General features: G+C 38.6%; 1 protein-coding gene across 1 annotated transcript; it reads right to left on the reverse strand.

The window, feature by feature from the left end:
• Positions 1 to 3,367: 3,367 nt before the first annotated feature.
• On the reverse strand, positions 3,368 to 20,478 carry DR1 (down-regulator of transcription 1). Its single transcript, XM_037906644.2, has 3 exons — positions 20,259 to 20,478; positions 11,526 to 11,689; positions 3,368 to 5,561 (listed from the first exon to the last, which is right to left on the reverse strand). The coding sequence occupies exons 1-3, from the start codon at positions 20,476 to 20,478 to the stop codon at positions 5,415 to 5,417; spliced, it is 531 nt and encodes a 176-aa protein (XP_037762572.1). The 3' UTR covers positions 3,368 to 5,414.
• Between the last annotated feature and the right edge of the window lie 5,690 nt (positions 20,479 to 26,168).

The following is a 26,168-nucleotide window of genomic DNA, read 5'->3' on the forward strand; positions in this document are numbered from 1 at the left end:
TGTTTCTCCCCCCCTCCAGCTTTGAAAGTATCTTGTCTCCTCATTGGTCATTGTGGTCAGGTGCCAGCGAGGTTATCCTAGCTTCTTAACCCTTTACAGATTAAATGGTTTTTCCTCTGGCCAGGAGGGATTTTAAAGGTGTTTACCCTTCCCTTTATATTTATGACAGCATCCAATGAAAAACTCTCCCAGTAAATTAAAAATAAATGTAGCTTTGTTACTGGTTTCTGTAAACATGCAAATTAAATAATGTTCACCATATTATTACTGAAGTATTAGATATTAAAGGGAGAGGGATATAAAAATGTCCTTTTGGAAAAGTTACTATATACATTTAAATGTGTGGCTCTAAAAATTCTGAAGCAAAAGTGATTTTTTAGATCAGTTCTCAATTCCCTCTAGCTCATGGCAGCTTCGTGTAATCAGCCCTTAATGCCATCGCTGGTACAGATAGTACATATTGCCCACACTAGGGCTTGGGACAATATAATTTCTGATTTATTAAGGATGTTAGGAAGAACACATATCTGATAGGTTATTTTAAAAACCACAAGCTGTGTGAAGCTGTTCAAATGTTAGGAATGTTAGCAATAGACTTGGTAGGGTTGCATCAGAAGACAGAGAAGGCAGTAAAAAGTACGTAAGTCATAGTATCCAATGATCAATTTTATGTTTAAGATGGCTATTATCACACAGATCTCACTACCAGATGTATGACAGTATCCACTTATCGTAACCCACCACATCTAAAGCTTGAAATTATTTAATTTTTAAAGAAATTGTAGCATAGTGTCCATCCTACATTGTACATTCAAGTTGTTTTCTCTAAGTAAAGCTCCTTCACTGCACTTGTGACATTTAGTTTTAATATTACTCAAATGTATAATTAAATGTACATAAGTCTGGGTTTGATGCTGTACAAAAATCGTTGTACATTTGTACAATAGATTATTCATCTTCTGCTAGTCTTGCCTCTGCAGCCGAGCCAATACACAAAAGTTTGTTGAAGGGGGATCCACATAAACCCAATTTCCATTCCCCCATGCTGTTATACTTCCACTTGTTAAGCACCTGCACAATGGTGTGACTTAACATTGCATAGGGGAGAGGGCCCCAGGAAAGAACTCTCCCTCCCCATAAAAACTTGCCTTGGTTGTCCCACTGTCCAGTGAAACTGCCTCAGTTTTACTGCTTTTAGAACTCTGTGCACAGAGAGGTGAGACAGGATGCAACTAATTCCACTGCTGATCTCTGACCCAGAATAGAATTCAGCTCATTTCTGGACCTGTGTTAGCTCTGCAGTGCTGGAAGACAAAAGTACCATAAAAGCTTAGTCAATAAAGTAAACAATATGCACACAGAGCATCTGTTGATGAAGTGGCCATTGCCACTTCTGACTACAAGTGCACCTTAACAGACCAACTTTTAAACTTACTGCCATACCTTTTTCCTCCCCTGACAGTTATGCCAGGAACATTTAGCTACGATGGCTATGTTCAGTGTGGGTGGATGGTCCATTTACTTGACCCAGCACTAAAATCCTAAATTTTTAACAACTAGATAGATCTCACAAACAGATGAATTTTGGAACCCCATCTTAACTTTAACAAAGTGTCCCTTTAAAGGGAGTGGGGAGTAAAAACTGTCAAATACAAAAGGAATGATTCACAGGAGATAATAAAGCAATATTGAAAGTAAAACTGTTACTATTTAGCCAGTTGAACTACAGCACTCAAGTCATCCTTGGCAGCCTTTGTATACTGCAGTCATTACACATTCAGTATTATATTTCATTTCAGAATCGTAAGGCAACATTATGGAACTTTAGCTTTTGCATTCAAATTCAATGTTACATTACAACGCAAGATTACTAAAGTTGTGCAAGTGGTTCCATTTAGAAGTAACTGAGTTCTGCACATACGCAATGAAGAATTTACAGTTAGTCTTTTTTTAATTTGACACTGTTTCAAAGTGATTTGAAGATCAATGAACATGTACTATTATGCATATAAAAGAATCTTCTTTAATGAAGGCACTTTTACAAAATCTGCGTGCACCATCTACCACTGGAGCTTTCTCCATTCCTAGAAATGTGATTTTTTTTTTTAACGTATTAACAACAAACCTGTAACAAGCACTTCTGTACGAACAAGAGACATTCAAATATACTTTTAAGGGGGATTCTAGCTTAAGTTTTTTGGTTTTGTTTTTTTTTTAAAAATTCACTCTTCATTTTATCCCAGAAAAGCAGTATTAAAAGGAACTACTTTATTCACCATGTAAAATGTCATGCATACACATTTCATTGACAGAAAACAGAGCTTTACTCAAATTCCATAACAGCCTTGAATTGAAAGTGTTACTCAGCAATGAATGTCTTCTGCTGATATACTGTGTCAATTTAATGCTATGCCAAGCTTGAAAAGAATCTGCTACACATATGACAAGTAACTAGGTAGCAAACAACTCTGCTCCCTCTTTCTACTGGTTTCTTATAAGTCTTACCTTGAGAAAGTGTCAAAGCCTCACATTTGGTACTGAAGTTAATTTCAAGTTTCACTATTCCTGAACTGTATTTTGGATACTGAATAGAGAGCCTAATTCTGACATGAGAGAACAAAAAGTTGCCTATGGAACATTCAAGGTTTATATTTGATAAGCTTAAAAAGAACAACTAATTTTTGTAATTTAACTTATTTGCAATATTCTTTGCACCTTTTCTTTTCCCACTAGGACTGCACTGATTTCCTGACACACCTATTTCAAATAGAGACTAAGTACTGACATCTGATTTACTCACCAAACTTAAATTTATAATGTCTTATGCCTATTTATTATTTGTGTACCAGCATCAGTAGTATCATAGCTCTAGAAACAGCCTTGTCTTTGCCACTAGACACCCAGCAGAAGAAGGCAAGACATAAATGCAGTAAGTCCTACAAAAATAATGGCTAGTTTGTTCAAATTAAAAAATTCACAAAAATTTCTTCTCACCATAACATTCTAAAAGATGTAATAAGTAATGTGTATCTGAACCTAGAGGTTTTGACTGTCCCTTTAGCACTGAAAAGCTGGAAATGCAGTTTTTTAAACAAGTGAACCTGTTCACTTTACAAAAATACAAATAGGGAGAATATACTTCCTGGAAGGAGAGTCAACATGACAAAACAGAGATATTGTTTGCAAGTATATAATTAGCCCAACTGAGAAGGAATATATCATACAGCAGATTTTGGGTAGCATTATCTTTGTCACAAAAATTACTCACCAGTCAAAATGGCAGCAGTGCTTAAATAACCTTAAATTTCTTATAACATTGCAAATGCAGTGAAGAAAAGTGGCTACTCAACATTAAATATAAAAACCATTTATAAAAACACATCAGAATTTTATTGCTTGAAGAATACAGCATATGAAAAAAGCACAAGAACTTCCAAAGAAAAGGTCACAAGGAACCAAACATACTATCCCATACATACCAGATGCAGTAAAATGTTAACCTGAATTCTGCATCAGAAAAAACAAGTGTGAAATACCTAATTTTGTTTACTTAAAAGAAAAAGACTAATTTAAAATATAAAGTGTAAGGTGTTACAGTACAAATTAGAAAAGCCAACACTGCACATTAACATTGTTTCACTAGACTAGATTTACTACCTTTGGTACTGAAGTCTTTACAGAAAACCACTTCCTTAGTCAAATCTTGTCCAACATATTTCATGAAAGTTTTTCAACTTAACATTCAACAAACTAATCTTTACTTTTTGAACCATCACTGCAAGGATGCATTTAGAAAATGTGCAAGTTTATTCAATATGTAACCTAACTTCTCTAAAATTTAAATCAAAAGCCACTGGGCGATCCTTGGAGATCTGAATATATGCCAACGGTACTTGTTCAGATCTCTACTTAAAATGGGCACACTGTTTTCTGTTTATTTCGCTATGTGAATAGATTGCTGCACGCAAAACTTTTAGTCCAAAAATTTTTTCCAGAGAAACTTGTCAAGAGCATAATAAAAGAAAAGACAGTGCATTCTTACACAGCTATCTGATCTGATCGTCCGCACTAGTATGCAAGTGGCTTTTCCATTCTGCTGGAAACAAGAGTACCAGAACATTGGCCAACATTTCTTCATTCAACATTTAAATTCTATAACGGACACAACTGTGGTCTATTTCAACACAAAGAACAGCTGCCCATCCATTTATATAAACAGAATTTTCAAAGTCAACCTGTCAAAAAGACTCCTTTTTCTTTCCTGATCCTGATTTTCTTTCCTGATTACTCGTGGGGCATACTTTAACTAAACTTGGACAGAATCATTTGCACCTACTAACCTGTTTGAATGAAGAAAATGTTATTGTTTCACAAGGTAGCTGAGGAATCCATTGATAACCTAGTCTGGAAAATGTTAACATTACGCTGACAACAATAACTAACGAATCAGGGTTAAATAAAAATCCCTCTTTACTGAAAGCATGTTCATTAACTTCAACTTTTGCTTTTGTAGGCTTGAACATTTAATAATTCCCAGTTAAGTCAATGGAACTAATACAATTGCGTTTCACCAAGTTCCAGCTTTACATGTGAACAATATGAACATATCTGGGCTATGCAAGTAATACCATCAACAACAGTTAACATTAAATTGGAGTGAAATAATAAGAATTATTAGTTCTCTACACTGGTCAGTCTTTGAAATGAAATATTCATTGATTCAGGACTCTTCATAGATATCATAATAAAATCATGGGTTTATTTTTTCACCCCTATACAAAAAAAATGACCGAATTTCTACAACTCCTATTAAACATACCTTTTCCTATCTTAGTGAAAATGTATCTTTTCAAATTTGTAACAAATGTGTTATTTGAGCACATATAATATTTACTGCCATATATATATATCCTCATTTTTAAAAGGACAAAGAATTCAGACTTTACTATGCTGACCTCTTTGCTTTTTTCCATTATGCAGATTAAGTGTTTACTGAACCACTCCCACCCAAAAAAAAAAAAACCAATTAAAAATTCTCTATGTAAGATTTTATAGTTTAGTTAAAAGGGAAGAGAAATGCAAATGTGGATTTAGAGCTTCTGTATAAATCTCACTATTTTATAAACTTGTTGTTTATTTTAACACTGTTTATTGATCAAATAAATGACGGACTGCTATCTAAAATTTCCATATACACCATTAAAAATCCAAAGTTGATATGATATTGAACCTTAAATCTTTAAGAGTTCAAAAAAAGACAGTTTTTACATGTACAGCACACAACAGCAGACATCCCTAGAATACCAATGGCCAGTCCAAGATGCATACAAAATTACAGGTAAGCATTTATATCACTGTTTTCATTGTGCAGGAAAGATATTTCTCAGTGGGAATAGAAACTCAGCTGGTGAATTTCAGATATCATCTTCATCATCTTCATCCTGAGAGGATCCTGCCTGATTGGATGCACTGGCTGATGCAGCAGCAAGCTGTGCTTGTTGGGCCGCTTGTTGCATCTGTAGCCATTCCTGCTGGGCCAGTTCTGCTTGCTGCTGTCTAGCCTGAAAACAGACAAAACTGTTAACAAAACCCAATTTCCAATAACCTTTTACGGAATTAGTATAGCACACTGGCAAAGATTATATTAATGGTCTAGCAGAAACTGCAGGTGCAAAGTACAAGATTTATACCTAAAAATAATCACTGTACATAAAGGGTGTTCAAAATATTGCAATGCTTTGTACTGATATTAACATTTAGTTATTCTTTCCCTCTCATCCACACTCTAAACGCCTTACTATTAATACAGTACCTTTTTTTCTTCATGTTGGCATAACCTATTTTGATGGTATGCAGTACAACCATCATCTGGAACATTTATGCTCAGAAAACCAAAGAGGTTGGGGTAAATAAAAATGTACTTGAAAAAAAGTCAATTTTGGGGGTTGCACAGGGTCATAGAGGCACCACTTTCAAATGAAAAATTAACCAGGAACGTTGCAGAGTGGCTAGAAGTGCAGCAAGTACAATTAGCATTAACAAGTCCCTCCACCACTTACCACACTGCCTAGGAAATACTGACCAGGAAGTCCAGGCCTTACTTTAAGCAAGAATTAAATTAAATTAAAATGGAAAATGGAGGGTAAGTAAAGTGAAACATGTGCAATGTGTTATAGTTTGAAAGTATCAGAACTAGAGTAGTGATGTAACAATATTCTTATTTAATAAGGGCCTAACCTTTGCAGCTGAACCTAAATTCAGCCCTATCATCCTCCACCTCCCAACACCATTTTTGCTTCTTTCCCCATCTCCAAAAAATTGCTTGTTTTTGTTACATAAATATCAGGAATGTTAAGTCTGGTTTTGCTACGTGAATTTTCAAGATTTTCAGCAGTTTATTGTGAGTTCATCTTCCTCAGTTCAAGGAAAGGGGATGTTTGACATTTGATAGGAAGCCTTTATTAAGTGATTGTTAGGTACTGAAGTTGAGAGTATAAAAAGTGCAAACAAACTAAAAAGAGTTTGATTAGAAGTCCCTTCTCCGCTCAAATGTCAGCTTTCACTTGCTTGTGATGTCATATTTTTTCTAGTACTTTAGTCACTATAGTCGCCTCCAGGATAGTTAAAACTAGGGATGGGCATTTGCCCAGACCAAAAATAATTGGTCAACTGACCAGTCAAACATTGGCCAAATATTTTAAAGCACTAATTTGTTAGAATAGTAATAACAGTAAGAAAACAAAGTAAGCCTTTATGGTCTCCAATCAGCCTAACCTTAGATAGACACTTATGCCTAATTACAACAACGACAAAAGTTCTTAACTGAGCTATTTTAACTCAGAAAAATGTGGAACACAAATAAATGGAAGTTCTAAAAACTGAAAGAATGATATAATGGTGCAATCAAAAAGGTAGGCCATTGCCTAAATCAGGGTATTCTTGAAGGAATATTTGAGACTGACAGTGGTCATATAGGTGATTACTTGAACAGCTTGTTAAGTCCACTTAAAACCTGAATTTGCACTGTAAAAAAAACACCCAGCAGAAAAAAACCCACAACATTTGAAACAAAAAAATCAGGTCTTCTTTATATATAAAGCAAAACAGAACAAAAGCCTGTTTCCCCCCTCTATATAGGACACCTTTAAAGTTAAGTGCACATTTCTATTAAAATCCCCTTTTCATTTTGAATTTTCCATAACTGGCCTATCAGGCAAAAATTTTCTGAACCTACTATCTACCTAAGGATGATATTTTGGAACATTTCATCAAGGACAATTCAGTCAGTCAATAAGAGTACAAAAAGATACTGTCCCTATTCCAAGAGTTGTGGCAATTCTTTGAAAAGCTCTAGCACAAATGTGCTGGATTAAAAAAAAGTTGACATCTGCAAAGGAAATAGCCCTCACTGAAAAGAGGCTTTAAATGTTTCAGTTAAAAGTATTCATATGCAGTCACTAGGGTTTGAAAGAGAATCAATTTGTTCAGTGTCAATACTTGGTACACTTTTAGCCATTTTAACCAAAGTTCTAAACAAATGAAAGCAACTGAACACATTAGTAGTGGACATGCATGTCTAAGATACACATTCAATGTGTCAGTGCTCCGTAAGAGTCAGTGGCTCTACAGTAGTTTCTCTCAACCTTTCAGATACCAGGGACCAGCTTGCTGTCTTCCTAAACTGTGTTAGGGAGATCTCAGGGACGAGAAACACTGCTCCAAGGGACTGTGCACCTTCTGCTGGACAGATAATTCTGGAAATATTAGGTGCCACCAGATTATATAACCACTTCTTCACATCTTTTTTCTTTTGAAAATACTAGGAAACTCCCTAAGGTTGCATGGCTAAGAACTCAGAGTCAGAACTTAAGGTGTCCTCAATCTTAAATCTGCCTCCTCATGCCATAATGCAGTATGCCAGTCTTTAATTGCACAATCAAGTCACTTCTCAAATACTACAACATAGAATTTTTCCTACAAACTTCAACCTAATGTTCACAACGAATTAGGATGCCTCTTGATTTGGATTTATTCATTCATTAAGGAAGTTATCTTTGTAAATGACGGAAAACTAGGGCCCTGATCTTACCAACACTTATACACATACATAATTTCTCAGGTGTGTAGATGAATATTTTAAGAAGTGTGATTGTCATTTAAGCAGCCAGTATTCCTTCTGCATTAACCACTGGTAAATTCTGGATCATCTATAGGATTAATCACATGCAAGAGTTATGCACATGTATAAGTATTTGCAGGACTGGAGTGCAAGTACAGCACTTGTTCCAACAATACATCCACAAACTACTTTCATAAATTGTGGAATAAAATAAAAATGCACTGTTTTAGAATCTGATCAGAGATTTTTGTACAATATCAAATGAGGACCATTTTAAGTTTCATTTACTGATCGAATACACAGACTAGTGCAACTTGCATATACTAACAATTTTATAATGCATTTTTTATTAAACTCTAATAATTAAAAAATTAAATGCATACCTTCAGAGGACAGTGTCTACTAGATTAAACAATTTTAAAGTAGACCTGATTTGTTTTTACCTAAGTTGATAATACCTCTTTAAATGAAATGTCAATTGTTTTAATTCCCCATTGTTTATAATACTCTATAATATCCCTATCCCACCCCTCTTCTGCTGCTTTTGACCTGTGTAGAGTGCAGCTTTTATTTAAGTTATCCACATTAAACTTCATTGCATTAAGCTTAAAAGAACATAAAAACTTAAACTAACCAGTTTGTTATAAAACCAAAACACTGCTTTTGCAGCAGCCACATTGGCTTTTTTAATCTTAGCATGAAGGGGAAAAAAGTATATATGCGTTAATTTGTCACAGGACTACACCATTACATGTGTTAGCCATGTGATAAATTTCCAAACCTGGTGAAAACCTCAACTGTCTCATCATCATCATCAATTTAGCTATAATGTACTTGGCACTTTACAACATACAAAAATAAAGTTTATCTGGGTTTTGGCATTACATGAGTTTCAGTAAGGTCAGCGAGGAGGAGGTTGCAACTAAGATGTAAGATCACCAGGAACCTGAATAAGCATTTTCACCATGGGAACAGAAAGAAAGGAAAGAGACATGTTAGAGATTTAGCATTCTTGTGACAAACAAACTATTAGAGAGATGGAAATTACCCTTTTCCCCCATGAAGTGATGGAACCAAAACCAAGACAGACATTTAAACTGAAATGATTAAGACACAAAATGAGTTACACCTAGCAAGGGTCATAAAAGGCAATAAAAAGGTTCTACAAATACATAGGGAGAAAGAGATGAAGGAAGATGTAGGTTCTCACTTGGTGGGGAAGGAGAGCTAATAACAGATGACGTCAAGGAGGCGGGGGTGTTCCCCATTTTGCTTCAGTCTTGGCTAAAATATTAAATTGTGACTCGATAATTAATATTAACCAGAATGGGAAAGGAACAAGCTAGAACAAGGAAAGAAAGGGTTAAAATATTTCAATAAGTTTGATGTGTTTAAATCAGCAGGGGCCAATGAAACTCACCTGAGGATACCTAAAAACTAGATGAAAATCTCAACCATTAGCAATTATTTGTGAGAACTCATGGAAAATGGTGAGGTCCCAAAGGACTGGAGAAGGAAAAACATAGTTCCTATCTTTAAAATGAGGAACAAAGAGGACATGGGGAATTATAGACCGGTCAGCCTAACTTTGAGACCTGAGGGATACTGGAACAAATTATTAAACGAGAATTTGCAAGTATGTAGAGGATAAGGTTATAAGTAAAACTGAACATAAATTTGTCATGAACAAATCATGACAAATCAACCTAATTTCCTTCTTTTATGGGATTACTGGCCTAACGGATGGGTGGAAGCCGTAGATGTGACATAACTTGATTTTAGTAAGGCTTTTGACACTGTCCACCTGACATTCTTATAAGCAAACTAGCAAAATGTGGGCTAAATGCAATTACTATACGGTGTGTGAACAACTGGTTGAAAGACCCTACTCAAAGAGTAATTGTCAACCATTTGCTATCAGACTGGGGGGACATTTCTAGTGGGGTCTCACAGAGGTTTGTCCTGGGTCTTGTATTATTCAAGATTTTCACCAATGACTTGGATAATGGACTGAAGAGTATGTTTATAAAATGTGTAGAAGACACTAAACTGGGAGGGGTTGCTAGCACTTTGGAGGACAGGATTAGAATACAGAACAACCTTGACAAATTCAAGAACTGATCTGAAATCAACAAGATAAAATTCAATAAAGATAAGTGGAAAGTACTACACCTAGGAAGGAAAAAAGCAAATGCACAACTACAAAATGGGAAATAACTGGCTAGGTGGTAGCACTCCTCAAAAGGATCGGGGGTTATAATGGATCACAAATTAAACATGAGTCAACAACGCAATGCAGTTGCAAAAAAAGGTATATTAACACAGTGTCATATGCAAAAGACAGAAGGTAACTGTCCTGCTTTACTTAGCAGTAGGGAGGCCTCAGCTGGAGTACTCTGTCCAGTTCTCGGTGCCATGCTTTAGGAAAGAAATGGATAAATTGGAGAGAGTGTAGAGTAGAGCAACAAAACGATAGCAAGTTTAAGACCTATGAGGAAAGGTCAAAAAAAATTGGGCATGTTTAGTCTTGAGAAAAGATGACTCAGAGGGGACCTAATAACGGTCCTCAAATATGTGTTACGGGCTATTTTAAAAGTTTCTCTAAAGACTGGACAAGAAGTAACGGACTAATCTGCAGCAAAAGATCTTTAGGTTAGATATTAAGAAAAACTTTCTAGTTATAAGAGTAGTTAAGCTCTGGAATACGTTTCTAAGAGAGGTTGTGGAATCCTTGTCATTGGTGGTTTCTAAGGACATGTTAGACAAAAACATGTCTGAGATGGCCTATGTATACATGACCCTGCCGCAGCACAGGGCGATAGGATTAGATGACCTCTCAAAATCTCTTCCAGCACTACATTTCTATGATTATAGTTTAAAGAAAATGATCATTTTCTAATATATTAGTTGCCATTTCCCTTCATATATACAGTTGGACTAAAGACAATCTCGTAGTACACGTAAAAGAATACAAAAAGTAGTTGAAAATAACTTTTTAAAACTCAAACATTTGTAAAAGTTTCTGTAAAATAGAAATACATGATTGAGTGGCACGGCTTTGATATCACCAGTGGTAAAGTAATACATTCATTTAAAACTCAGACTAATAAAACTTACACATTTCTATACAATGTCTCTGGCATGTCAGATCACAGAATTAAAAAAGAAAAGTCAGCATCTTATTTATCCATTTGCATTTCTTGCCCTGACTTCGCAAGGTCAGATTCAGTAAAATCTTTCATGGCCATGCAATCCATAAAACAGGGGATTCTTCTGGACTAATGCATGTTTCTATGGCACTAAATCAGGGAGTGTCTAGTTCATTCAACCTCACTGATAGATTTTTGCAATTAACAGGAAAAAAATCCACATTAGATTTCTTAGTCAGAAACATTGCCTCACTCACTTTTGCAAATAACTCCTGTTGCTGCCTTAGAAGTTCTTCTTCAGGAATGCCAAGATTTTCCAAACGAGAACTGGCCTTTCTTCTTTTTAGTGCTACTGTTTTGCACTCTTGTAAGACTTCTTTTACCTCACTGATATAGGAGCCAAAACCCAAGCTTTCTAGTGCTGGAAAAAAGAAAACATGATCAATTAGCATAACTAAAATTTGTAGTCACATCAAAACAATTTCCTGTAATAAGACACCAAGTTGTTCTGTCCTATAGATTGCTTATTTAAAGTGACCCACAACAGTTTTTTTTAAAAATGTGCATCTTATTTCTCTTGTAGTATATAAAGGCCTAAACGAGAGATTTTCAAACTGGGGGGCACAGAGGAACATTCGGGGGGCGAGTGGTGTCCCCAGGAGGCTGGGGCTTGGGGAGGGAGCACCACCTCCACCCCCCTGACTCACTTCAACAGACCATCCAGCCTGTGGGTCAGTGTCAATATCCACTGATGCTCTGCTGATTTCTGCTCCTGGCAACTTCCAAGCCCAGTGCTGGCTACGTCCCCAGAGACTGTCACATGTGCCTTCCCACACCCTGAAAACCTGAGGGGCAGGTGTTGTGTCTATATTTGTATGCGTTGGGGCAGCACAACCAATACTTTTAACTCAAGCGGGGGGGGGGGGACGACACGACGACACCTCAGCTCCAAAGGGTTGAACACCACTGGCCTAAGTCATATTCCCCTACTCCCTTCCTGCACCAAAAGTGCACTGTCTTAAATCTTCAAAACTTGAGACTATCAAGTGTGCTCTTCCTGGTTTTGCTGGTACTTTTAAATTTCTTAGCTGGATTTCATAAAGGTGAGGGAACTAGAGAAAAACAGCAAGACAAGGAGACAGTTTAATTTCTTAGTTATACATTTAAAATAATTTCATATAAACCACACAAATGAATGGAACCAGTGCCATATTTCCCATATTTGCTTAATAACAGATATATAGTAACATGTACCATACACACCACATATGCCCAAAGTCCCCTCCTTCCACTATTTAAGCATAATGGACCAACCAGAAAAGCACATTTTCTTAATGGGCTGAAGTCAGCACTGATATGCAACAACCTGGCCATTTCAGGAGAGAAAGGATTTAAGTCCCTACCCGCTAATTTAAGTCCCTACCCGCAATGTAAATAATAGTGTGTTGCATACCTAGTTGCAATTCAGTAACTGTCCTCCAACCCTCCCTAAAATGCTAAGACACTATTCCAATTTGTAACATAGCTGGGACCTAATCGTGGTATTAATAATCTCCACAAAAGATACAACAGGGTTGGACAGACAGCATCAGGGAACAACTGTTGTAACCAAGTTCCTAAAAGTTGTTTTACTGTAGATAGGATCCAACTCTTGTTTATACTGAGCTTTGAACCATGCTTTAAAGTAGTTTGAACTACTGGAAAAAGGGGTTCTGGATACACTGGTTTCAAACATTATTCAGGTAGCCACTGAAAATAGGACGAAAGCTAGAGAAATACTTTGAAAAACTTGCCTCTGTACTACAGAGAGCATCTGCGTTTAGATTGCCAAATTGGTCAGCAGCCATGGGCTTAAGGACTCTTCAATGCTATTAGATGCCCAAACAGCAGCAGTAACAACCATCTGTTACTAGCCAGTAAATTACATCCCATCTTAACAGACAGAGACCTGTCCACAGTGATTGATTCATCAGTGACCTCTACGCTGGATTATTGCACCTAATATCTAAGAATGAGGTCAAATCCAGAAAAAGCTCCGTGTGGTACAAAATGCATCTGCTTAACAGAGGCCCTCCCAGTTATCACCCCCACCTGAGCATTCTAGTCTCAGACTCTATTCTGGATCCTAGTCTGTCTTGGTACTCAAATCCCTCATTGGGACTAGTCTAAGGGCATGTCTACACTTACCTCCGGAGCGATCGATCCAGCGGGGGTCGATTTATCACACCTAGTGAAGACGCAATAAATCGACTACTGAGCACTCTCCTGTTGACTCCGTTACTCCACCGAAGCTAGACGCGCAGGCGGAGTCAACGGGGGAGCGTCAGCAGTTGACCTACCGCAGTGAAGACACCGCAATAAGTAGATCTAAGTACGTCAACTTCAGCTGCATTATACACGTAGCTGAAGTTGCATAACTTAGATCGATCCCCCCACCCAGTGTAGACTAGGCGATACCTGAGAGATTGCCTCTCAGCTCCATGAGCATCTACAACAGCAACATCCCCTGAACAAAGAAACAGATGACAAATGAAGAGCGGGCTTGGGAGTGAGAGAGATAGACCGGCTGCTGGTAAAGATCTTAGATTTGATGAGAAGAATGAATATGGACCTCTCCACTTTCAAAAGTCAGCGTAAAACTAATTTCTTCAACTTACTGAGCGAAAGCTTAGTTCTTCACACACAAAAAAGGTCTCAAATTAATTAAACTAGGAAGATAGATTATCTGTTTTTAAATATACTTTGGAAGCACTACAAAACTACTGTGATGGTAGCCACATAAGTACCTGGATAAATAGCCCCTGGCTCGAATTTGATTTATAAAAAAATAATAAGAGGAAGAGGTTTGGTCCTTTCTTCACCAGCCAAAAAGTGTCTGAAAACTAATTTTAAGCAACAGTGAACTTAATAAGACAAACAAGTACATTTCTTTATTAGTAAAATCTTTGATTATTAAAAATGAAAACTGTAAAAACAGAATTTCCTTGTCACAATTCATGTTCTAGTTATTTTGTACATTTTGCTAATCTTAGACAATGAAAATCTATAGACAGTCTTCCTTTTGTTTATTGTCAGTTTCACTTTTAAACTGGCAAATTTAGTTGACAGCATCTTTTATCTAAATTTAATTTTTTAATTAAGTTTATATTCTGTTTTCAAAATTAGTTTTAAAGCCTATTGTAGATAAGGCCAACTGACATGCCAGTATTACTTTATCGCTGACAAATATTTTCTGATTAAGTTAATGGCACAACCTTCAACAGCTTTGTTATTACTATTTGCACACGTAGATATCAACGTTCTGATCTATTTGGTTTACTTTAAATGCTACAGGTTTAACATCCACCAGATGTCTTACTTTCAAAGCCAAGCAAACAAGTTTGATATTCTATTTCTAACAAATAATAAAAAGTTTCCATAAATCACTAGATTTAAAAATCTGAATGCATTAATTTTAGTTTATTACTTATCCTTAGTATTTGTATTGCACTAACACCTACAGACTGAGGTCCAGTTGTAATTAGGCACTGTACAAACAGTGAGAGACAGTCAGGGTACATCTACACAGCATTTTGGAGAAAGCCCAGGTTGACAGACTTGGGTTAGAGGGGCTCACACTAATGCTCTAAAAACACCTGCATATACAGCACTTTGAAGTTGCAGCTCAGGCTGGAGCTCAGGCTCTGAAGCCCATTACCTAGGTTTTGAATTTGCCAAAGAAACCTTGGCTCCCATCATGAAAAACTATGCAACCAAGACAGGACAGGTAACATGCATGAGTTTTTGATTTTGTGATGCCAGTTTTAGTCTGAATATGCAATGTATGACTTCATGTTTCTCTTAGTAGTATGTTCCAGATCCGGTTAACATACCGAGACCTGGAGGAACCTTTAGACCCAGTTTTGGCATGACTGACTAATACAAATTACGGTCAGACATCATAAATACCTCACCATAGGGAGAATGCCTGCTATTCTTAAACAAGTGTAAAGGTCAGTATCTTCAAAAAGCCATGTCTGTAGGCTAGAGTTTTTGTCAATTAAAGCCCATTCTCACACTTTGCTTTCTTTTAAGGGAATATGATTCAGAAGGCTGTGGTTTTGACGTTTCAAGTGCACTTAAACAACAGTGGTAGCCTATGTAGACTCCAGTCTGACTTAAGAATTATCTACTGGTTTTAGAGTGGTGTCTAATGGCCATTTGGGGTCAGCTTTTAAGTGACCAAAGCTTGTTGTTTCAGTGACTAAGATTACTGGTGTGTCCAGATCTGCCCTCCAGTCAGATACAGAAAATAGCGTCAATCTGCAGTGATGATAGACAATTTAGATCGCGTCCCCTTCAAAGATTTATCAGGTGACTCATTTTATTGAATTATACAAAAAAGCCTCGTAGAGAGCTCATTTCTGAACAGGTAGGGTATCAGTAAACTGAAAACTAACTCTCGCCCCTGTGGCCTTTAAGTTTGGCCTCTGCTCCACAGGTACAATTGAATTGCTCTGTCAACTAGAGGGGTAAGAGATGTCTCAGAATCAACCCTGGAATCTTGCTGTTGATTAGAGATAGTGTATGTAAAAGGTTCACTCTTAGTCTTTTCTGTTCCTACACGTTGAAAGGACTCTTTCAGAAGAGTGAGTCTGAGAGTCTTGGCATCAATTTTGAACAGTTGGGATCTGAGGCAACTTTAGTTGAGGAGCCTTATTCTTTATAGTGGTTTTTATTTTACAGTTGTATTATGTAATGGGTAGAATACGTGATAATGCAAGCTGCCTTGTGCATAGTGGCCTGGCTGAACGTTTGTATTTTATTTTTAAAATATTAAATATTTTGTATTTTAATCAATGTACAGAATGTTCCAGTCTTAAGTATTTTACTAAATCTAAAGAAATATAATAAGGAATACATTATCATGGGTGGGCTTGCATTTTACATACTACCTATGCAATGCATTATTTAGAATAAGAAATACAATGATGAAATCTTCCAAATAAGTGTTTTTTCTAGGATAGGTAGAAACTTGAATACTTTTGAATGTATCCTGTTATTCAGCAAAACAACAGAATTTTACCACAGCATATTGAAATTAAGAAAGATTATACTGTCAATATTGAGTACAATAGTGTGTAAAGCAAATAGCACATCTGCCATTGACTTCAGGGTGCTCTGAGCAACTACAGGGATCAGCCCACATAGATCCAGTTGCACAGCAGTTTTCAAACTTCCTTGCACCTTGACCCCCTTCTCAAAACAAAAATTACTATATGACCCCAGCGGCTGAGGGACTAAAGCCTGAGCCCACCTGAGCCCCATGCGGGGGCCCCAAAGCCCAAGGGCTTCAGCCCCAGGCAGGAGGCCTGTAACCTGAGCCCCACTTCCCAGGGCCGAAGCCCTTGGGCTTTGGCTTCAGCCACGCGTGGTGGGGCTCAGGCTTCAGCCCCAAGCGCCAGCAAGTCTAAGCCAGCCCTGGTGGCCCCATTAAAATGGGATCGTGACCCAATTTGGGGTCCCAACCCACAGTTTGAGAACCGCTGCAGTTGCAGGATCTTACTTTAAAAACTAAATCAGAACTTCCATTAATTGAAGGAAACAGATTACATTTGCTTGGGCAAGGAATCATACCAAAATCTAGTAGTGTTCCATTAAACTTCAGAAAGGAGACTTCAAAAAGAGAAGGAAACTAATTAAAAAGACATTAAAATTGAAAGTAAATATATTAGAATCCTTAGACTCAATGGAGGCCACTTAAAACATACCATAACAAAGTCACAGGCATCTAAACAGAAAGGACCTAAACAAAAAAATAGTTCAATTACAAGATGGCAATGCACAAGATGTTACTTGAACCAAATAGAAAAGGAGTACTTGTGGCACCTTAGAGACCAACCAATTTATTTGAGCATAAGCTTTCGTGAGCTACAGCTCACTTCATCGGATGCATCACGAAAGCTTATGCTCATGAAAGCCTATGCTCAAATAAATTGGTTAGTCTCTAAGGTGCCACAAGTACTCCTTTTCTTTTTGCGAATACAGACTAACACGGCTGTTACTCTTGAACCAAATAGGTATCTTTTAAGAAAATGCCAATCTAACTCCAGCGAAGCCAAGAGAAAGAAAGTATGAACTATGGCAGGGAAAATTAGTAGGGTATAAGGGATTTTGAAGAGCAAATAGTCAAAGTCATAAAAAAAGCTACAAGGAATTATTTAAATATATATGAACCAGAAAGGTTACAGAAGAAATGGTGATCTTCTAAAATAGCATATAGCAATTTGGATTAAAAAAAAAAACACAAAAAAACAGAGAAACTAAATTATTTCTTTTTTTCCAATTTTTCCCCACAAAGAATGTTGGTGATACCTACCCTAGACCTACTCTTTTCAGGTATTCAGCTGACATACTGATGTGTCAAAAAAGGTAGTGCAGGAACAAGAGCCATATAGTATGGACCATGATACCTGAAAGAATGAATGAAGTGGCTGAGCTGCCAATAAAGAGATACAATCTCTCATTAAGATTAGCTGCTATACTGGTGCTCTGGAGAGTAGCAAATTTTGAACAAGTAGGGGCGATCCTGGGAATAATCAACCAGTAAGCCTCATTTATGTACCAAGTAAACTGGTTTAAGTGATAATTATAAAAATCTAGATGACTATGACAGAAAGAGCAAACTGCAGCTTACTTACTAAAAATTTGAGCATATCAATTAAATATTTCCTTTAGTATGTTGATAAAATAGTAGGCAAAGAAGAACTTACTGAAATGTATTTGAACTTTCAGGAAGCTTTTGACAAAAAGTCATTGTAGACAACTTAAAGATAGTAGTCAAAAAAAGCAAAATAAGTTTTTCAATACAGAATGGGATAGAAATATTTAAATTATATGCACCACATACATCTTAAATAATTTTCTTTAAAATAGTAATATTAACCCTCATGCTTCAAGGAATCACTTGACAGGTTAGGAAGGAATTAGTACCATATGTATTTCTGAAGGATAATAAGGATAGCAATGAAGGTAGATGCAGAATATAAAATTTTATGACTATAACATCCTCCCTATCACATTTGACCATATAAATGGGTAAACATCAACATTCATTTAACAAAATTTCAAGAAGAGCTTTATATCAAAAATTAGAACTTTGAACACACTAGCAATTATAACTTTACAAAATATTTGCCAGTAGACAACACGATGCAGATACAGTATGTATGTGGTAATCATTTCACTTCAGCTTCCAACCACATACAAATTTTCTTAATCCGCATTATGAAAAATAAATCCACTGGACTAATCAGGATAGTGTTAAGTGAAATCTGCATTTAGAATAATTTATCATAGGCAACCAGTCTTTCATCACTAAATTATTTCTTCCCACTAACACTGGGTTTCCAATATAACTTTGTTCTACTTTTCTTTAGAGATAATCTCTATTAACCTAAAAACTTGTGCTGACACTTTTGGTGGCAACTTTATGTACTTAACCAGCACAAAATTTCATTCACAATGCAAGTCTGGGTTTTACTTTTTAAAGTCTGAGTTTGAGAGGATTTTTAAGAATCAATTTTACTGAAAGGCACCATTTTCTTAAAATGTTAACTATAACAAAAGTTGATATATGGTTCATATTTTCTTATATTGCTCTTTATTATAAGTCATCATAATCAGAGCTTGAAAAATTCACTTCTATATTGCAAACAGGAAACTTTTTCTGCTAAGTGGAGTTATCATACCCCATCATAGTCTGCAGAATCTAATTAATTGAGCATTTAGTACTTATAGTTTCAAAAACAACTTTCCATGTGAACTGATACAAACTAATACCGGATTGTTTTCCTGAGCCTGAAGTTCTACTGCTTATGCTGCTATTCACTGACTTGCCAAGTAGCTGAGTAAAACCAAAACTCTGATCACTTTCACTACTACCTTAATTCACAACTTTGTGGGCAGCAATGAAACTGTCAAGAATTGTGGTAGCTTTCTCAAGTATCTGAGTAAAATTAACATGATTCTTGATCGGAGCAGCCCATGTGGCTTTCAAAAGCAGCTGTGGAAGTAACCCAAGTCATTAGTTTCATTCTCTTACTGCTTGAGAAAGCTATGAGCAGCAGTAGCAGGCACTAGTTCTATTCATAATGAACAAACTCAAAAAAATGCAGGCTGGAGAAGACTAGAACAGCAGAAACTCGCAAAAATCAGGAGGCTCCGAGATTTGAGAGAGAACAAAAAAAGAATCAGAAAACTTTTCCACCCAGCAGCCATAGAAGGTGGGAGCCAACAGCCAGAATAGGGTGCAACGGCATATTTTTAAGTGTACCCACTTATTACAGTAGAACTGATACAAAAGATGAAGCCACAAAGAAAGTCCAGGGGCAGTATGGTAGGAATCCCAGTATCTTTCTTTTTACATCAGCTAGGGGATTGGTTAGGGATCATCAGGGGCAAGAGCCTGGAACTCTCTCATAAAGCCCACCTCCCATCCCCATCTGTTATACAGTGTCAGCCTCTGGTTTGCAAGTGCTTAATATTTTATTTTATTTCTGTAACAAACAGGAAAGTAATCTGCACAACCACCCTGAGAGATAGTTCTCTTTTCACAGGTATGGAAACTGAAGCACAGAAATATAAGTGACTCACCCAAAGTCACACAGGAAAAGAACAAGGGGAGGAACTGAAAACTCCTGCCCCCTTCACCACAAAAGTAGCCTCCCTCTTGCAATGCAAGGCAACAAATAATCTTACTCATGTTCTTTAAAATATTGACTTTTTCTGCCAGTACTTTTGGAGAAATCAATTGTAGGGTCCTAGACCTGAAGAAGAGCTCTGTATTGTTGGAAAGCTTGCTTCTCTCACCACCAGCAGCTGGTCAACTAAAAAAAAATTATCTCACCCATCCTGTCTCTCCATTATCCCGAGATCGACATGGCTACAACACCACTGCATTAAACGAAACGGTCTGTCATCTACCAGATGACTGCCCCCGAGGAACTCACCTTGTATGACATGCTCTGGGGAGATGGTTTTCTTCTCAGACTTATTACAGATCTCATTGGCCTCCGAGGAGATGAGGTGGATGAATTCAGTGCAGCAGTTCACCACCAGCTCCCGGGCATCATTAGCCACCCGGACATTGGGGAGAGTTTCTTTGATCATTTTGTTAATAGCAGCTCTTGGGATGGTGAGGTCGTCGTCGTTTCCAGACGACGAAGCCATTATATTTCACACTCACTCTCCGAGACTCTTTGAATTCAGATCTTCAGACCCAGAGCAAGACACGCAAAGCACCAGAGACCCGCTGCTCAGGGAGTCCCGAGGCGGTGTTGCCGGGGCAGGTCCAAGCAGGGGATGAGAGCAGGTGCCGTGAGTCTGCGGGCGGGAGGACGCGGGGTGCGGGGCGGGTGCTGAGGGGACCGCGCGCTGGGGGAGAAAGGAGGGATCAGATTCACGCCCGAAGGCGGGAGAGCGCTAGCGGGGGCCGGCGCGGGGCCCGCTGCCAGCTCCCCTGAGCCGGTGCCAGCAGCTTGGGAGCAGCCGCGGGAGGCGCTGCCCGGAGTTCAGGGCTCCCTCGGCTACAGCCTCTGCCACATCCTTCACGCACCGCCGCCGGGTATTCGTGCCATGCCGGCCGCCGCCTTGTGAACGGGAGCCGCAGGAAGCCGTCCGAAAAGCCCGCGCACGGCTCGGCTCCGGCTCTGCACTCACCCAGCGGCGGCCGTTCCCTCAGAACCGAGGGCGGCCGGGAGGAGGAAACGAGCCAGCGAGGAGCACAGCCAACGACCAGCGCCACTTCCGCCGGAAGCCGTCCTGGGACACTTCCGCTTCCGGGACCCCATCCCCCGGAAAGAGCTCTGGCGCAAGCCGCGCGCCCACCCTGGGGCACACCGCTCCGCTCCGCGCTCCCCCCGCCCCTAGCCGGGCTCCGGAATCTGAAGTGGGGCAGCGCCGGGCGGACGGTGGCGGAGGAAAGGGGCAAGGCTGGACCCACGTGCTCAGTAGCCTCGTGGCGCTGCTGTGTGCGCCGCCCGGGGCAAGGCGGGGGTGGAGGCGGCGCACACAAGTGCAGACGGCGCGATGCGCCCTGTGCGGCTGTGTTACCTCTGGGGCCTTTCTTCTCTAGCAGCAAAGGTGGGTTTTAATGTGGTGGACAAGACGTGCTGAAGGCCCCTGTGCGCCAGGCGGGGGTAGTTGAACACGGATGAGCAAGAACAAGCACTGCCTTGTCTGCATGCGGATTCTGTTCTGTTAGTTACTACTTCCATGTGAGCTAACACGTGCTAAAACCCATCTTTTTCCCTAGTGGGGGGCTCACCTTTACTCCTTAACAGTGCCCCTAGCTCGGGCTCCAGCAGGCCCTACTTCACCGTCTGCAGTGCGTCCCCAATGGATGACAAGGCGTGATCATTTGTTTTCGTTGCATTGGGTGTTGTGACCTGACTAGGAGCCCAGTGTACACGGTCAATACCTTCAGAATAGTTTTGAGTACTTTATAGGCATCAACAAGACCTTGATTTTACCATAGTTTTTCAGGATTTACAAATTTCAAAATAAATCATCTTAAAAATAACCTATTTTGATATCTATATTAGTAGTTTCAAGGTTGTATTCTGATGTAGCACACAGACAATAGCACACAGCATATCATGTCTAAGTTAGGGCTATTTGACTTAACTCACACTGCTGCACAATCTAAATTTAAGCCAGTGGTTTGATTGGAGTTCTGCTTTTAGTCCCACAGCTCCAACATTTATTTTTATTCCCAATGTGATACCATCAGCAATTCCATATTTTAGGTCTACTATTTCAGCAAACAGGAGAGAGTTTCTCAGCCTGAAATAGCTGATGTATTGCTTAGAAATAGTTAATCAGAAATGACTGTTCTGCAATAACTCCCCAGCTAACAAGCCCTTAACTGTAGACCTGTTGGTTTATTCATCAGCAGGTACTACAGTAAACCTAGATTTCTAAATGCATTTCCGAGACATTTTGCAGTTGTCTTTATAAAGCTTTTCAGCCAGTGCTAATACAGTTTGACCCATCTTTAAGACAATTTTTAGCCATCAAGTTGCAGAGTATTGTACGTTAGACAAATGATACGTCAACTTCAGAAAGCTGAATAAGATGGCAATTTCTGGATCTCTTTATGTTACATTTTATTGAGTAATCTAATAATAGGAGCATCTTGTGGACAAAGTGACACTTGTTTTCTTCCATATATTTCACAGATGTAGCAGCATGGTCACATAGAGGTAGGGAATCTATTCCAGACGTCTTACACCCTCCAAGAGGGGTTGGGAATCAGGAGTTGATGGAGGAAAGGAAATGAAGAGAAAACAGAGGAGTGACAAAAACATTAAAGGGGAAAAGAAACAAAAATGAAGACAGGGAAGAAAGAAATGAAGGGCAGTAGTAACAGTGGTCTTCAAGGTGAACGTTTGCCCCACTGAATGATGCTGAATGTAATAATTAGGTACAGAATAAATAAGTTCAGTTATTAGATAAAGGCCACATTCCCCTCATGAGCACTATGCAAACTATCCATTGACATAGATGGGAGAGCTGTGGATTTTGGGGGAGTACTTAGTCCTAAACATATAGGCTGGGTAAAAACCATAATTAAAAATAAAATTCAGACCTCTCCCCAGAATGAATGTGATACATGCGTGTGCATACTAGAATCATTTAATGTTTTTTTCCCTATAATCTTGCCAAGTATCACAAGTAATTGTGTGAACATCAGTGCAACAATACTTAGCATAGAATATTTCAGCAATTTCTTGGAGCTGCTTTTTCTGGACCCGACAAGGAGAGAAGGAATTCTTGATTTAGTCCTAAGTGAAATACAGGATCTGGTTCAAGAGGTGAATATAGCTGAACCAGTAGATAATAGGATTAATGTAATACAATTTAACACTGTTGTAGGGGAAAAAATGCCAAAGAAAGTCAGCACAAGTAGCATTTAACTTCAAAAAGGGGAACTACACAAAAATGAGGAAGCTAGTTAATTGGAAATAAAAAGGAACAGGCACAAGGATGAAATGCCTGCAAACTGCATGGAGGCTATTTAAAAACATCGTAATAGCATCTCAAACTAAATGCATACCCTAGCCCAAAAAAGTTCAACGATGGTCAAACAGCAGAGTAAAAGAAGCAGTTAGATTAAAAAATACAGTCTTTAAAAATTAGAAGCCCAATCTTTGTGAGGAAAATAGAAACTGGTAAGTCAAGTGTAAAACTATGATAGGGCAGGCCAAGAAAGACTTTGAAGAGCAACTAGTTAAGGACACAAAAACTAGCAAAAAATTGTTTTTTAAGGACATCAGAAGCAGGAAGCCTGCCAAACAGTCAGTGGGGCCACTGGATAATTGAGGTGCTAATGGAGCACTCAGGATGAGGTTTTTGCAGAGAAGCTAAATGAATTCTTTGCATCAATCTTCACTGCAGAGGATATGGGGGAGAGCCACATCCGAGCCATTCTTTTCAGGAGACAAATCTGAGGAACTGTTCCAGATCGAAATTGATTAAACAAACAGTAATAAGGTACCAGGCCAGATGGTATTCACCCAAGAATTCAGAAGTAGCTCATATTAAATTGTAGAACTACTAATTGTTCTATATTAACCTACTGTTTAAATTAGCTTGTGTGCTAGAGGGTAGCTAGCATAATGCCTGTTTTTAAAAAAGGCTCTAGAGCTGCTCCTGGCAATTACAGGGCAATTACAGCTTACTTCATTACCAGGCAAATTACTTTAAACTATAATAAAATTATCAGATATAGTTGGGGAAAAGTCAGTATGGCTTTTTTAAAGTGAAAGCTTGCTTCAAACTATTAGAATAGTTGAATAGGTGTACCAAGCTATTAGAATTTTTTGAGTGAGTGAGCAAGCATGTGGATATAGTGTACTAGTTAAAAGCTTTCTGAAAGTCCAAGATTCCTCACTAAAGGATCTTAAGCAAACTAAGCAGTCACAGGATAAGACAGTAGGTCCTGTCATAAATCAGCAACCGTTATGTAAGCTAGGAAACGGTAGGAATAAATATTTTCACAATGGAGAGAGGTAAATAGCAGGGTCCCTCAAGTATCTGTACTGGGACCTGTGCTGTTCAACATACTCATAAATGATCTGGAAAAAAAGGATGACTAGTAAGGTGTCAAAATTTGCAGATGATACAAAGTTACTCAAGAGAGATTAAAATTGGAAAAAGTGCAGGGAAGGGCAATGAGAATGATTAGGGGTGTGGAGCAGCTTCCATGAGGAGATTAAAACGACCTGCACTGCTCAGCTAAGAAAAGAGGCAACTAAGGGGTACTGTGATAGAGGTCTATAAAATCATAAATGGTATGGAGAAAGTAAGTGCTATTTACCCCATCACCTAAAACAAGAACTAGGTGTCACCTCATGAAATTAATAGGCAGTAGGTTTAAAACAAACAAAAGGAAGTACTACTTCACACAGCCTTGTGGTATTTGTTGCCATGGGATGTTGTGACGGTCAAAAGCATAACTGGCTTAAAAAAAAAAAAAAAGATACGTTCATGGAGGACAGGTCCATCAACGGCTATTAGCCAAGATGGTCAGGGATGCAACCCTACACCTCCAACTGCCAGAAGCTATGACTGGACGATGGAGGATGGATCAGTCAATAATCGCCTCATCTGGCACTGGCCACTGTCAGAGATAAGATACTGGGCTAGATGGATTATTGGTCTGACCCTGTATGGCCATTCTTATGTTCGGTTTTTGACTTTGTTTATATAGTTAAAGTTCTTCAAAAAAGCAGGACCTTATAAAAAGCAAGTGTTATAATAGCATCTCTTGATCTTAAATATGTAATTTGTATGTTTAAATTCTGTTATGATTAATTGATTCTGTTATGTGGAAACCAAATTTTTCATACCCATTTCAGTAAAGCAACATGAAATTTAAAGGAATACTATTGCATTCAGTTTAAACTTTGGTTTAGCTTTAAAATTATTCTGTTTGATGACAAATATTCTTTGAATTCTAAATATTAAAAAAAAATGCTGTGTAGCTAAGATATTTTAAAAAATCCCACTATGTATAACCCAAGCATGTTATATAGCACAGTCAGCAAATCCTATTCCCAAGAACACTGCCAACCTTATCAAAGCTACTGGTACATCTATGTACGTACATACATACAAACACCCATGCTTCAGACACTCAAACATAGCTGTAAATGAAGTGGAGCTACAAGCCAACATTTTCAAACCTGAAAGCCTAAAGACATTTAGATGTCTAGTCAACTCCTATGAAATTTTCAAATGTGGGTGCCTAAAGCCAGTGTCTTAAATCCACATTTTGACATTTAGATCAGTGGTAGGCAACCTGTGGCCCACAGGCCGCACGCAGCCCATCAGGGTAATCCGCTGGCGGGCCACCAGACAGTTTGTTTACATTTGTATGGCCCCCCGCAGCTCCCAGTGGCCATGGTTCACCATTCCCGGCCAATGGGAGGTGCAGGAAGCGGTGCGGGCCACAGGGATGTGTTGGCCACTGCTTCGCATAGCTCCCATTGGCCAGGAACAGTGAACCGCGGTCACTTGGAGCTGCGGGCGGCCATGCAAATGTAAGCAAACTGTCTGGCAGGCTGCCAGCGGATTACCCTGATGGGCTGCAGGTTGCCCACCACTGATTTAGATAGTGCTCTGATTTTCAAAGATGCTGAACACATGTAACTCACACTGACTTCAGTGGGAGCTGCAGGTGCGCAGCACCACTGAAAATCAGATCACTTCTATCTAGATGTCTAAATCTGGATTTAGGGGCCTAGCTTTAGGCCCTCAGGTTTGAAAATTTTGAGTATATTGATTTGTGTTCCCTAAGAAAGCACAGAAATTATCATAAGCCATTCACTACTATCATAGAAATTGACTAGAAGATG

The sequence above is a fragment of the Chelonia mydas genome, chromosome 8 (genome assembly GCF_015237465.2).
Source record: "Chelonia mydas isolate rCheMyd1 chromosome 8, rCheMyd1.pri.v2, whole genome shotgun sequence".
Lineage (NCBI taxonomy): Eukaryota > Metazoa > Chordata > Testudines > Cheloniidae > Chelonia > Chelonia mydas.